The sequence below is a fragment of the Elephas maximus genome, chromosome 4 (assembly GCF_024166365.1).
Source record: "Elephas maximus indicus isolate mEleMax1 chromosome 4, mEleMax1 primary haplotype, whole genome shotgun sequence".
Lineage (NCBI taxonomy): Eukaryota > Metazoa > Chordata > Mammalia > Proboscidea > Elephantidae > Elephas > Elephas maximus.
Genome location: NC_064822.1, coordinates 109,019,392 through 109,033,743, shown reverse-complemented (window position 1 = coordinate 109,033,743; position 14,352 = coordinate 109,019,392). Strand labels below are relative to the sequence as shown.

At 40.3% G+C, this 14,352-nt stretch overlaps 1 protein-coding gene across 4 annotated transcripts in view; it reads left to right on the top strand.

Annotated features, from left to right (window-relative positions):
- The window catches only part of ATF7 (activating transcription factor 7), an 84,079-nt gene that overhangs the window by 59,556 nt on the left and 10,171 nt on the right, over positions 1-14,352 (top strand). For 3 of the 4 annotated variants that reach the window (XR_007517211.1, XM_049883300.1, XM_049883301.1), the window contains exons 4-11: positions 1,071-1,189; positions 4,822-4,959; positions 6,853-7,010; positions 8,221-8,320; positions 8,853-8,966; positions 9,570-9,722; positions 11,650-11,847; positions 13,075-13,183. Coding sequence is in view for 3 of the 4 variants with exons in the window: in XM_049883300.1 (XP_049739257.1) it covers positions 1,071-1,189; positions 4,822-4,959; positions 6,853-7,010; positions 8,221-8,320; positions 8,853-8,966; positions 9,570-9,722; positions 11,650-11,847; positions 13,075-13,183 (1,089 nt within the window). In the remaining variant the exon portion in view is untranslated. The remainder of the gene's footprint in view (positions 1-1,070; positions 1,190-4,821; positions 4,960-6,852; positions 7,011-8,220; positions 8,321-8,852; positions 8,967-9,569; positions 9,723-11,649; positions 11,848-13,074; positions 13,184-14,352) is intronic. The other variant, XM_049883302.1, reaches the window with a different exon arrangement.

Here is a 14,352-nt window from a genome sequence, read left to right as displayed (position 1 = left end):
GGAGAGAGAAACGCAAATCTAAAATTCAGGTTTCTTGGAAAAGTTCCTGTGGATTAACCTAGAGCCTTCCTCTGTCCGAGGGCAGAGGCACTGTGTTGAGGAAAGATTTGAGCAGGCCCCGAGGGGATATTTTGGCTGGCAAATATAAGTCCACATATCCTGGTGTCAGGAATTTGCTCTGGGCTCAGGTCTTTCTGAAATGAGCTTTATTGTTTGTAGTTTCCTTTTCTAGTTCATGATCTTGCTCTCTTGTTCTCCAGCCCCTGCATTTGCCTGGAAGCCTTCAGAAGGTAACAGACCTTTTCCTCAGTGACCAATGAAAGACAAGGCACGATTTCTTATCTGATAGCTTTAGCAAGCAAACTCAACCATCTGATCCTCATTTTCTTCTCATCAGATTTTAACATCCATTTGCTTATACCTGCTCAACTTCAGACTTAGGGAGTAAGTTTAAAGAGAAAATGTCACTTAACTGTACTTAATTTTCAGATCTAGAGCTTTCATAAAGCTCTACCTTGGTAGGTGGTTTTGTTTAGTTTGGTTTTTGGGGAGGAGGAGGAATAAAACCAGCATCTGGGAAAAAGGTGGGTACAAGGGTCGTCTTTGATTCACACAGCAAAACATTGTTCCGTCTTCCCCCTGCTGGCCTTGAAACAGCATAGCACAGACACGCTCTGGTGGCCTAGCATCAGCCTTCCTTCACCTACTAAAAAAAGCACCTTTTTTAGAGCTCCTTAAAAATAAATTTGCCCTAACACAAAGACTTTCTTTCTCCAAATAGTAGAATAAAAATGCATTCTCAGGAGTTCTTGGGTGGTACAAATGGTTAGCATGCTGGCTGCTAACCGAAAGGTTAAAAGTTTGAGTCCACATAGAGACGCCTCAGAAGAAAAGCCTGGCAATGTACTTCCAGAAAAATCAGCTATTAAAAACCCTGTGGAGCACAGTTCTACTCTGACACGCATGGGGTCACCAAGAGTCAGAGTCTAAACTGGAACCTGGAACTCTATAAACTCTCAAGTTTTAATTTCAGATCAAAACTAAGTTTCCTTTTCTTTTCATGTCTACAGATCAAACTCCTACTCCGACTAGATTCCTAAAGAACTGTGAGGAGGTGGGACTCTTCAATGAACTAGCTAGCTCCTTTGAACATGAATTCAAGAAAGCCTCAGATGATGATGAGAAAAAGGCAAGAAAAGGGACTTTTGCCGAAAAACTGGTGATGTTCAGACCTTGGCTGTTTTTGTTGTGCCTTGGGATACTTTGCTTAATTGGTTAAAGCACAAAATTACGGGCTTAGTTCTAGTACCAGATCGTCATTGTTTTTAGCTGCCTTCAAATTGGCCCAATTCCTGGCGACTGTATGCACAATGGGACCATTGTGATCCATAGGATTTTCATTGGCTGATTTTTGGAAGTAGGACACCAAGCCTTTCTTCCTAGTCTGTCTTAATCTGGGAGTGCCACTGAAACCTGTTCAGTAGAACCACTAATCCTGGTCAGCTTTCCAGGTCTTTAGAGGGCCCAGATGATTGATAAGTACAAGTCTATCTTCACTAAAAATCAGTCCACCTACCCTTCCAGTGGTACATTAGTTTAATAATTTTTTTTTCAATAACTATTTTTTAAATACTTCTGTTCTAAATATGTTGAACATGTTAAAAGATTATAAAATTGCTCAGATTTTGTTAGATGTCATTTTGTTGCCAAAACGCCACTGTTTTCTTTTTACTTATTTTTATGTATATGGTGTATTTATCTTTGTGTGTGTGTGTGTGTGCATTAGGTGAAAGCTTACAGAGCAAATGAGATTCCCATTCAGTAGTTGTACATAAAGTTTTTCGTGCCCTTGGTTTCATTCCTCACAGTGTGCCTGTACTCTCCCCATTTCTACCCTGGGTTTCCCATTTCCTTTCATCCTGATTTTCTACCCCTTCTGCCTTCTCACCTTTGCTTTTGGGCAGATATTTCCCTTCTGATCTCATATAATTGATTGTTCCAAGGAGCACGTTCCTCTCGGGTGTTATTGTTTATTTTATGCGCTTGTCTATTTTTTGGCCTGAAGGTGGTCTCCGGAAATGGCTGTAGTTCCAGGTTAGAAGGGTGTCTTAGGGCCATAGTCTCAGGGGTTCCTCCAGTATTCCCACTGTTTTCTGAGCTGATCAGACTTCATGTCTGGACTATTTTTATTCAGTTAGTCAATAAATATTTTTTGAATTTTGACTGTTCTGTGTTTCAGCACTTGAGGGTCAAGATAAGTAACATGTAGTTCCTGCCTTCAAGTAGCTTTCTAGTGATATCTAATGTACAAGCTTGAAGAAGAATGTTGATAAATTAGTACCTTTCAAAGGGGGTGAACCAGGATGGTGAAAGAACTAGAAATTATATCACTTTGGGACATTTAAAGGAATTGAGGACATTTTACCTAGAAAAGAGAAAATTTAGTGTGGACAGAGTTACGATCTTCAAATATTTGAAGAGTTTTTATGTAAAAGAGGGGTTAAGCTTATTCTATATGGCCCAAAGGTAAAAGTAGGACCACTGGGTAGAAGCTATCATGAAGTATGTTCAATTATAGCTAAGCCACTTAACAGAGATACTATAGAGAGGATTTAAATGTTGGAATTCCTTCTAATCCTGAGGTACTGTGATTCTAACTTAGCCTTTATGTTCCAGATCCCTCAACAATCTCTTAACTGGGAAGACCAGAGAAAATAGTTCAATAAGCAGAATCCAAAGAAACTTGTTCTCATTGAGTAGGGGATTGTGGGGGAAAGGAAATTGGAAAGATCAAAGTTTATTCTCTTTTAGAATTAGAACTCTAGGTTTTTAGTCTCTATTTAAAATTACGTCTGTGCTCCATAATAATTAAGAATAGACTCCAGAATCCATATCCCAAAACATATGTACATTTAGACATGTACCTCCTATAATTACATGGTGCAGGGAGACATAGCATCTCATCAGAATATAGAAAAGCTGGGACATAAGATTTTCCATGGGAGTTCTTTCTTTCTAAGAGGGAGATAACAGGTAAATCAAAACATCTGTGCGTGGTTTTTCATTGAGCTGAAATTGTAAGATTGCAAGATAAAGTATGTTTATCTATGGAGTTCTTTCCCAAATTCTATAACTTTTTATGAGCTTCTGTTCATGCTGTTTCCCTCATTAAACTTACAGAAAGTGGAGAAACTCAGTGGCATGTATTTGTAGTTCTACTTTCAAATGGCAGAACTGGCCAGTCTTCTTGTTACTGTTTTTCCTTTAGAGACCCAGATCTCTCATCACTTAGTTGCTATAGCCTAAATAGTATAATTTTATTCTACAACCTCCCTACCTCACTTCCCCTACCATTTTCCCCCTCCCCTAAAACAAAGAAATTAATTAGTTTTCCACCAAGATGTGAGGGATTTTATGTCAAACTCATTATAGGCAAATTCAGGAAAACTAGCATCCCTTTAAAAGTTTTAAGTCTTTTCCCACTGTCATTTTAGCTGTGTTGACACTTCTGGGAGGCTAATTCATAACTGGCCAGGCCTTTCCTCACTGGGCTTCCCTCGGTATTTCTTCCCGACCGTACAGAGGTGGTCTTCACCCGCCTCTTGATGAGAAGCACCAACTCAGTGGAAGATTGTCTCCAGGAGTGTGTAATGAACTTGAAACTTTTCTGAACTACAGCTTCTCTTGAAGATGCCCCCAAAAAAGGGGGGGTTTTAAACATGTAGCTGTACATACTTAGAGGTCATTTTCCCCTACTGCCCCTCTCTCTGACTTATGGTATCTCAGAATTAGCTAAATTGAGCCTGATATTTTAGCAACGTAGAAAAAATGAAGGCAGAAATGAAACCATCTTTGCTGTCATCCCATCAGATTGGAGAGAACCATTATCATTTTCTCTAACAGAGTGGACACCAAACTGTCTAGTTTACGTAGCTACTTAGAAGCTTTCTAGGGATTATGGTAGCAAGGAAAGAGTTGGAAACAAGGTCCTCTTTAACCAAAAAGTCTAAGATATGAGAAGAATAGAAAAAAAGATCCACCTTGTCACGAAACTGAACTTCAACGCCAACCCTCCTATCATGGTGCAACATTGGAGCCATTATCTAGGATGGTTTATTGTTCCCTTGCAAAACCATTTGTGGCTCCACAGTTCTGTGAGTTGATTACACCACTGCAGAGAAGTATTCTCTTTCCTTTCTGGTTTTCTCCAGTCCTGTTCCTAAGACCAATTTCTGATTTTTTTTGCTGATCAGCTGGTAAACCTTTCCTTTCTTTGTTACCCCAAAACGCTTATCTGCCTGAAACTCTCAGCCTCTAGTACCAGGTCTTGGGGTGAAACCACAAAAGGCCTTTCCTATCTTGTTTGCAGGACTTTAATAGCCAGTTTGTCTTTTTTTACTTCTGATCATGAGGCAATCTAGTCATTCTGGTTGGGAGAAAAGGTGTTCACAGCCCTCCAGCCACCACCAGCACTGGTTGGGAATAGGCAGAAACTTGACTCAAGAAATCATTTTACCTTTCTTAAAAGGAATAACAAAATATATAATCATATTGATCATACTGGCATGAGTTTAAATGACTTTTTTTTTTTCCTTTAGAGTTAAGCAGGTGTCATCTTCATTTTATAGTTAAACTAAAGCCCTGAGAAGTTAAAATTATTTGGCTAGAGTTTTGTATAAAACATAGGATCCATATTTCTCTGATTTGCAGTTCAATGCTTTGACCAAAGGCTTAATTAGCCTCTTGGAAGCGTATTCCCTCATCTTATCCTGGAAAAAAATTATATTCAACCTGAAGGGAATCATTTCTTTTCTTTAACAGGCTTCTGCTGGGCCCCTTGACATGTCTCTGCCTTCCACACCAGACATCAAAATCAAAGAAGAAGAGCCAGTGCAGGTAGACTCATCCCCACCTGAGAGCCCTGCCTCTAGTCCCTGCTCCCCGCCACTCAAGGAGAAGGTAAAATTCTTTACCAAGAGTCATCCCAAATGTTAATTGATAGATTAAGTTTTGATTCATTAGTTGTATAAATAGGGTATCATACATGAGGGTTAATTAAGTTTAAAGGGATCTTAATTATTTAGAAGATTCATGTGAATTACACCTATTCACCGACCCAGCGATTCCATTTCTAAGTTAATATGAAAGAGAAGTTAGTGCCAAAAGATGTGCTTAAGAATGCTCATAACAGTTGCATTCATAATTGCTGAAAAACTGCAAACAGTCCAAATGTCCATCAGTAAGAAAATGGATAAATTATGGTATATTTCTAAAATGGAATACAATATGACATTAAATAAGGATGAACTACCGATGTACACAGCAATGTGGAGGAATCCTACATTTTATTGAACAATAAAAAGCTAGACACAAAAAAAAAAGTACATATTATATGATTCCATTTACATGAAGTTCAAGAAGGGCAAAACTAATCGATGATGATAGAACTCAGGACGTTACCTTACCTCTTGGGAGGGGAGGGTATGGATTGGGAAAGAACACAGAACTTCTGGGGTTTTGAAAATGGTCTCTATCTTGATTTTATATATGTGAGAAGTCACTTAGTTGTATCTTTTAGGTTAGTGCACTGTACTATATTTATATTATACCTCAATTAAAAAGTAAAAAAGAAAAAGTCATATAATCATAAATTAGATACTAAACAATTTAAGGAAAAAAATCTTCCCAGAGGGAAGTCTTCTAGTGATTCAAAGGGAATATCTACCAGGATTATGATTATTACTATTTTTAAAGGACACTTTTTATGTAGTATTATTTTTTAATAAAGTCATTGAAGTATGCCATACATACAGCAAAGTATGTAAATTGTAAGTATACAGTCCAGTGAATTTTCGCAAAGTTAAAACCCTATGTAATCAGCATGCAGGTTAAGAAACAGATATTACCAGAACCTCAGAAACCCCCCTTCCAGTCCTTACCCCTTTACTAATGACTTATTTTTAACATCCACCGTAGATAGTACCTCATCTCACTTTGCTCCAAATTTGGTTTGATAACTTCTCTCAAAACTATTCCCTCCATAAACATTACAACCATCCTGTTCATTACCTCCTCTATTCACTAGCAGCCAGGTCCTAGACTGTCTGAGGTTACTTTCAGGGCCAATATGGCCACTATCAATCTAAGATCCTAGCAAGTTAGCGATGAAAAAAGTTTTTTTTATTACAATATGATCATTATTCAAACTTCCATGGCTTTTTTTAAAGGGGTCTATAGGAGATATTGAGCCCTGGTTAAAGCACCCAGCTGCTAATCAAAAGGTCTACCGTTCGAACCCACCAACTGCACAGCAGGAGAAAGATGTGGCAGTCTGCTTTTGTAAAGATTTACAGCCTTGGAAACCCTATGAGGCAGTTCTGCTCTGTCCTGTAGGGTCGATATGAGTCGGAATCCACTCGATAGCAGTGGGCTTGGTTTATAGGCAATACTGAGTTGCTTTATCACTGGTATACCTGCCTTTTCCCACTGGAGATCAGAGCACCCTCGGGCATCAAGTTTAGGTTGAGAGCATCTAGGCTGAAGAAAATTATAACCGTCTCTAAAATTTATAAAGTACTACAGTGCTTCTCCAAAGATTTCAGGTTATTTCCCAACTGTCATCTCATTCATATAGCCATCAGCCCTGAAAGGGAGATAGCCAAGAGATCTTAATCCAGAATTCCTGCTGAGTGGGTGAGTGAGGTATAGGTACATGATCGAAATCAGTTTATGATTTACATGAATAGCTCTAGTACTCTTTCCATTAAATTTGTACTAGATTTTACCAGCTATGTGTTTCCTGTAAGTATCCCCTATAAAGCCTTTTGTGATCTGTTGGTCTCTTCTCCCCAGGAGCTTGCCCCCAAGCCTGTCGTGATCTCTACCCCTACGCCCACCATCGTACGCCCTGGGTCCCTGCCTCTCCACTTGGGCTATGATCCACTTCACCCAACCCTTCCCTCCCCAACCTCTGTCATCACACAGGCTCCACCATCCAACAGGCAACTGGGGTAAGTAAAGAGAGCAGGAAGGAACAGTGAAGCCTGAATGTCTTTCTACTTTGTGAAATTATTTGATAAAACAGGAGTACAGATTTTTTAATACCCAAGGAAAAGGAGTCACTGAGACTATCTCTCAAAATGATTTTTCTTTCCCCCATAAATAGAACTTCCTTAACCATTTTGGAAACCCTGGTGCCAACTAAAAGGTTGGCAGGGCAAATCCACCAGGCACTCCTTGGAAGCCGTATGGGGCAGTTCTGCTCTGTCCTATAGGGTCGCTAAGAGTCGAAATTGACTTGACGGCAATGGGTTTGGTTTTTGGCTTTTAACCTTTTTGGTAGACAACCAAGCATTTATTTGGGGGTAACACTGTCTTAATTTGGGGGTTTAATGCTACTTGTTTGATGTAAAAAGAAGAATCCTTATAAGTTTAGGAAATTCGTCACAATGGTGAAGGTCACACAAAGAAGCATGTTTTGGTCTTAGCTTCACTCATATGATAGTTTATTGGGACACTACTGAATGAGGGGCTGCAACCCATTAAGTCGTCCTTTTCGAGGCTGGTATTCTCCTTGGTCCCAGTTAGGGTTCTTGGCCTTTGTGACCCCCAATTTTGTTTGTTTATTTTTCTTCACTCCTAGCATGGCCCATACAGATTTCCTGATGGATGACTTGAAATCCTGTCCCCAGGTACCAATGGGTTAAGAGGTTGTTGTCAGAATTTAGCCTCTTAGAGCTATTGTTCTCTGAGCCTACTAGGAAAAATGAAAAAGGACAGCTATTTTTCTGGGCAGAGAGAGCAAATCATGAAAAGGAACGAATGAAACTTACTCAAATTTGGCCATCAGATGGCATAATTCAGCTTTGCAATTGCCCCTTGCCTAAGGCAAGACAAAATTTGTACGTGCCAGTGTTTTTTTTTAGTGGTAGGGATGTTTGTTTAATTGTTCTAAACTCTAAGTAGGGTTAGCTTCTCATCCACTTGAGTTAAGCAGTATTTCTTAGTTTGCAAGGTTTAAAGATCTTGCCATTTTTCTGTATCTATAAAATAAGTAGCATTCCTTGCTTTCCCACCTTCGTGAGGGTATCAGATTTGCATTGTCACAATGATGCCCTACACCTTCCCTAACTAGAAAAGTTTGGGAATCTGCTACAGTTACAGGAAGAAGATCCATAGGAAAAAGAATATTATGAGCATTTCACTTCATGTCTTCTCTAGGTCTCCTACTGGCTCCCTCCCTCTCGTCATGCATCTTGCTAATGGACAGACCATGCCTGTGCTGCCAGGGCCTCCGGTACAGATGCCTTCTGTTATATCGGTGAGCTCTGTAGTTGGGCAGCCAACCCTACCAACACAATAATCCCTCCCTGCCACCTGAATGCTCATAAACACACATACGCCCCAGGGAAATGTGGGCTCTGGTCTGTATCAGTTGAACATGGCAGCCCGCCCAAACTCTTTTCTAACCCTTGCCAGTGTAGCACTATGGAACACTAGACAAAGACTCATCTGGACAATTAGCTTCTGGTCTAGGAATTGATCTTGCAAGCTGACTGATTTGTTGATTTCGCTTGGCAGTTAACACCTCCCAAATCACATATCACTTTCCTCAAGCTTACTCAGCCTCAGCTTTTCCCACAGAAATTGTCACAGCACTGAAGGGTTAGATTCCTTACCCTGTGGTTCTCCATGGGGAAGGGATTTCCCAGGCTGTCCCCGCATGTCCTATGGGCAGGCTGCACAGAGCAGGCCCTAACATGCCAGTCTCAGAAGCACTTCATTTTGGACAGTTGTTCCTCTACCAATTGTATTATGTCCCGTTCTGGGTTTTCTTCTTTCTCTTGATCCAGCTGGCCAGACCTATGTCCATGGTACCCAACATTCCTGGTATCCCTGGCCCACCAGTTAACAGCAGTGGTTCCGTTTCTCCCTCTGGCCACCCCATACCATCAGAAGCCAAAATGGTGAGTATATCCCAGCCATGGGCAATGTTGGACCTTCTGAAAGAAGTGGTTATCAGCCTAGATTTTTCAAATGAGCTGAGCAAAGGAGCCTTCTGGGGTTTGCAAAGCTAAGGACACATTGCTGTGGGATGTAGAAAAGCAAAAGCCCTGATTCATGACTCCCATCTTCTCTTCCCTACCTTTAGAGCCTGGTACGTAGACACAGCAGTGAAAAAAGACAGCACAGATTGTTTGGATTGGAATACTTACTGTTTCAGTTCCAGGGTGACAGATGGAGGGTGGGTAGGTAGGCAGGGGAGCTGGCCAAGGAGTGGAATAGCTAGCAGTGTAACCAGCACCTGGCCGGGTTCCAGGAGAGTGCTTTCATCTGGACTAAACAACACACACACACCCCGGAACGGTGCCCAGAACGATAGCCAGGGAATAGAGTAGGCATTTTAGGGATCCAGGTGCACATCCTCTCTCCCTGTCATTTTCTTTTGAGGGAAAATTGGCGTAGAAATTTTAGCTGTCTGTAAAATAAATAGTAAAATCTAAGCCCACTCTTGTCACCCTTGACAGAATCTCACTCTTGACAAGCTTTTATTTTTCCTTTCCCCACAGAGACTAAAAGCCACTCTGACCCACCAAGTCTCCTCACTCAATGGTGGTTGTGGAATGGTGGTGGGCACTGCCAGCACCATGGTGACGGCACGTCCAGAGCAGAGCCAGACCCTCATCCAGCACCCTGATGCCCCATCCCCTGCCCAGCCGCAGGTCGGTTGAGTCCTTGGGGGGACCAGCTGTGTCACTCATACTCTTTTGTATTATATCTGTTTTCCAAGGAGCAGAAAAATTAGGGAAGAATAGATTTCAGCTTTCTGGGTATCTTCCTGCTACATTGGTCGTTGTTGACAGTTCTTTATCCACCAGTATGTTACACTTACATGCAAACAGACTGATAATGCAGACCTGTCATAGAGGAAGTCTCGGTTTTAGCTAGTTGCGTTGGAAACTAAATAGCTCTTAGTTTTCAGATTGTCTGCACTGGGCAGGTGACAACAACCTGAGATCGGTTTCTTGAGTTACATCCTTTGTCCATCCCCTTTTTTCCTGATGTCACCACCTGCTTCTTCAATTACCACCACATGTCCAAACATTTAGTGGCCATATGCTGCCTTAAATCTTGGCCAACACCACCAAAAGCCTTCGTTTGAGATTTTTGTTAGATGTTAAGCCTGCCCATCCTCCTAAAACCCCTACCGACGCCAGTCCCTGGAGACAGTGAAGCAGTAGCCCCCTTCCTGCTGCTTTGAGTTGTTCTGCTTTCCCTCTTGAGGATATGACATGGCTTCCTTTTTAGTTGCCACTGATTGCTTTCCTTCTCATTTCTCCCTTTTTATTATTATTTTCTTTTTTTTTTCGGTCAGTTCTTTCACCTCCGTTCGCTATAGAAGATCTAGTTGCCTATGAGAGACTAGGAGCCTATCTTTTCCTTTCCCTCATCCTCCTTCGAAAGCACTAGTCTTTGCATGTGCTCCAGTGAGCTCAGGACATATAGAAAGTTCAAATTGTCAGGAGAATTATTCATAAATTTCTCGAAGAATGCTTTTGGGTTCTACCTTTACTACAGTGAGAAGCAGTGACCCAAGCCCTCCAGCTCACTGAGTTTAAATTTTTCTTTCCTATTTTTTTCTTTTAGGGGAGACAGTAATAGTCCGAATAAATAAAGCCATCTCCTGATTATCTTTATTAATGGAGAACAACAGTCATATAGATCATATGCCTTCATCCCATCCCTAGAGAATGTGATTCAGTAGAGTGGAGTATGTGACCTCACCTGGAGTGGAGTACATGAGTGTTTTTTATAAGCTCTTTAGGTTATTCTCATGCAGCTGAGGTGAACTCTGGCATTTGGGACCTGCTAACATAGATACTCCCTGATAGCAACAGATCCAAGAAGAATTTATATTTGGCGCTGTTTTACATTATATACTTTTTTTTCTACAGATAGTTGACCTTTATACATTTTGTTCAGTTTTGGCTGCTGTTATGACATTGGTTTATCTTCTGTGAACACGTACCAGCTAACAGAAAGGGAATGTGACCCAAAAGTGCCTTAGTGACAAAGGCTATCAGCCTAAAGTTTAAGAACAAAAGGGGAATATTTGCTGGGAATGATTAATAACTGATTATGAATAAAAAGAATATACAAATCCATATCTCCCCACAATATCCCATATTTTGCTGGTACTGAGGTGAATAAAAACTTCTGTTCTTCTCTGACACCTGTTCTAGCACACAGTTGTTTATATATATTGCTTGTCCAAATCAATGATCCTCAAACTTTTATTTCATAGTTTCCCTAAAATTCTCCTGACACCTATTTCCCTGTCTACAAGATTCCCTATAAAGAAAACAAAAAGTGATCCTAGTTTAATTTTGTCTGCCAGTCTGCCTGTCTCAGAAATAATCAGACTTTCTAACTGAAATGTGGTTTGTCTAAGTATGGGGCTGAGAAGACTGGAAGGAAAACAGGAGGCAGAATGAGGAGGCAGAATAGTGATGAGACCTGCTGTGGTTACCAGAGACTAGTACAACCTTTTACCAGATTGTTACCAGATCTTACTAGTCTAATGTCAGGTTTAGTTTGGAAAAGAATGACGGTCCCATCAAGTAACTCCTCTTTCTTTCTGGGCAACAGGTCTCACCAGCCCAGCCCACCCCTAGTACTGGGGGAAGACGGCGGCGCACAGTGGATGAAGACCCAGATGAACGGCGGCAGCGGTTTCTGGAGCGCAACCGGGCTGCAGCCTCCCGCTGTCGCCAGAAGCGGAAGCTGTGGGTGTCCTCCCTAGAGAAGAAGGCAGAAGAACTCACTTCCCAGAACATTCAGCTGAGTGTGAGTGGGTCTCGGAGGGTTATTAGGATTGTTGAATCAGAAAAGTAGGATTAAATCAGAAAAAAGTGGGACTTTATTTAGACGATGGCAATTCTTTAATTAGAACAGATCCAGAAGATGGGCCAAGAGAAATGCAGAAAGAATCTCTTAAAAGTCAGAGTTGAAATCTCTTCCCTTCTGCCCCCAAATCTGCTACTAGAATGAGTCAGCCATGGACCCATTTGGATGACGGGACTTGGGTTAAGTGCTCCAGGGTGCTCTTTGAAATCATCGGTAGAATCTGACTGGGGTCTGGAACACCCAAAGGGAAATGTTTTCAGCCCAGATAATGCAGCTTAATTCCTAGCTTTGGGAATTACTGTGATGCCGCCTTAGTCCCAGGTCTAAAGGATCCTCTTTTCATTGAGTCTTAAGAAAAAGTAAAGCACAAGTAGAACATAATAATAATCCAAACACTCTCTTAATATTATTTTCCCTTCTTCTGACTTTTTGTTAAAATATTTAATTACAGAGGAGTTATATGAAATTTATACCTCCTGTTAAAAAAGATGTAGACATACAGGGAGAGAGGTTTAGAATAAAATGAAAGCCCCTCTTTAATCTGCTTTTCCCAGTCTCATTCTCTTCCCTGTAGATAAGTTTGTTGTGTACCTTTGACACTTTTTTTTTATTATTATTTATAGTTTTGATAAGGGAGTTGAGGGATCATGTGTTTGCTTTAACATAAATGGCTTAACCGTATCTCCTGGAGATCTAGCCATGTATACAGAAGTCTACCTCATTCTTTTTAACAGCTGTATAGTAGTACATTCTGTAGTGTGCTTATATTACAAGGTATGGATATTTAGATTATTTCCAATGTTTTGATAGGACAGCAGTGCTGCACTGGACATTGTATGCACTTGAGTAGATAGTTCTGTTAAATAGATTCCTAGAAGTAGGTCTTCTTAGTTAAAGTACATATGCCTTATTAATTTAATTTTCATATAATCATATTATCCTAAATAGTAGTAATTTTTCTATTATAAAACCTTACTTTTCACTGGCTGCCCTTGAATTCATGACCAATCTGGTCCTAGGCTGTCTGAAGCCTTGCTGGATCAAGAGTCTTTCCCAGATTCGAAGGAGAAAATTCAGGCAGCATTCTGTCCTCACTTTAGGGATACCCACTAGGGGTCGAAGAGTAGAGGTTGAATTTTCTTGATACTCTTTTCTTCCCTACCCCAGAATGAAGTGACATTACTACGCAATGAAGTGGCTCAGTTGAAACAGCTGCTGTTAGCTCATAAAGACTGCCCAGTCACTGCACTACAGAAAAAGACCCAAGGCTATCTAGGTGAGTGGCCGGAAAGTAAACTGTGTGTACTGAGTGTCTGCGCTGTTTATAATTTTATAACCCCATCCTGAATGTTCCACGAAGTCCAGACTACTGAGTGAGTAGCCTTTGTGGAGCAGCCAAACCTGCAAAAAAAAAAAAAAATTTAATATAAATTTTTATAGAGCTTATCCTAATTATTTATCATAGTTATAGATGAAGGGTGGCAATATTTATTGGGTGCCTACTTTGTGTCAGATACTCTGCCATCTTCCTAATTCTGTCATGAAGTGGATATTACTTCCATTTATAGATGAGAAAACTCCACTCAGATTAGGTCACTTACCGAAGTTACACGGCTGATAAAGTTATGGAGCCAAGATTCACATCCAGGTCTTTCTGATTCCAAAGACACATCTTGGCTTAGAGAGGATATAAATAGCAGATGATAGAAAAGCAGTGGAATTTGTTAAACATTGGGATTTTATCTTTTTAACGATAGACTGATATTGGTTTCAGTTTGTAATGTATGAGTACACATAAAATAGTAATAGAAAGAGATGGCCATGGAGTTGTGCTCAGGTCAAGCACAATTCTGAAATTAAAATTACTGTGAATAATTTCCTTATGGACAGAAAAAGTTAATAAATATTAGTTTTTCTTTGCAAATTAAATAAATTCATATAAATGTTGGCTATCTGACTGTCTTTATCATTTCAGAGACATGTTCCCATAGAAAAAGAGTAACCACATCACCAGTTTTAAACATCCGTATTTAATTTTTAATATGCACTTCAAGGCATATTCATTCATTAAACAGATATTTGTTGAGTGCCTATTCTGTGTGGGCAGCACTGTTTCACATGCTGGGGATATAACAGGGAACCAAATAGATTAGATTAAAATCCCTGCCCTTGAGGAGCTTATATTTTAGTAGTAGAGAGACAATAAACAAGATAAATAGGTAAGATACATGGTATGTTAAAAAAAAGATGATAGTAATTAGATAAAATATACAGTGTGTTAGATGATAGTAAAAGCTAGGGAGAAAAAATAAAGCAGCAGTGTTGCAATTTTAGATGAAGTGGCTTTAGAATAAAGACCTGAAGGAAATGAGGGGAGCTAGCCCTAGCAATGCATTTATATAGGAGGAAAGTACTGCAGGCAGCAGGAACAGCACATGCAAAGAC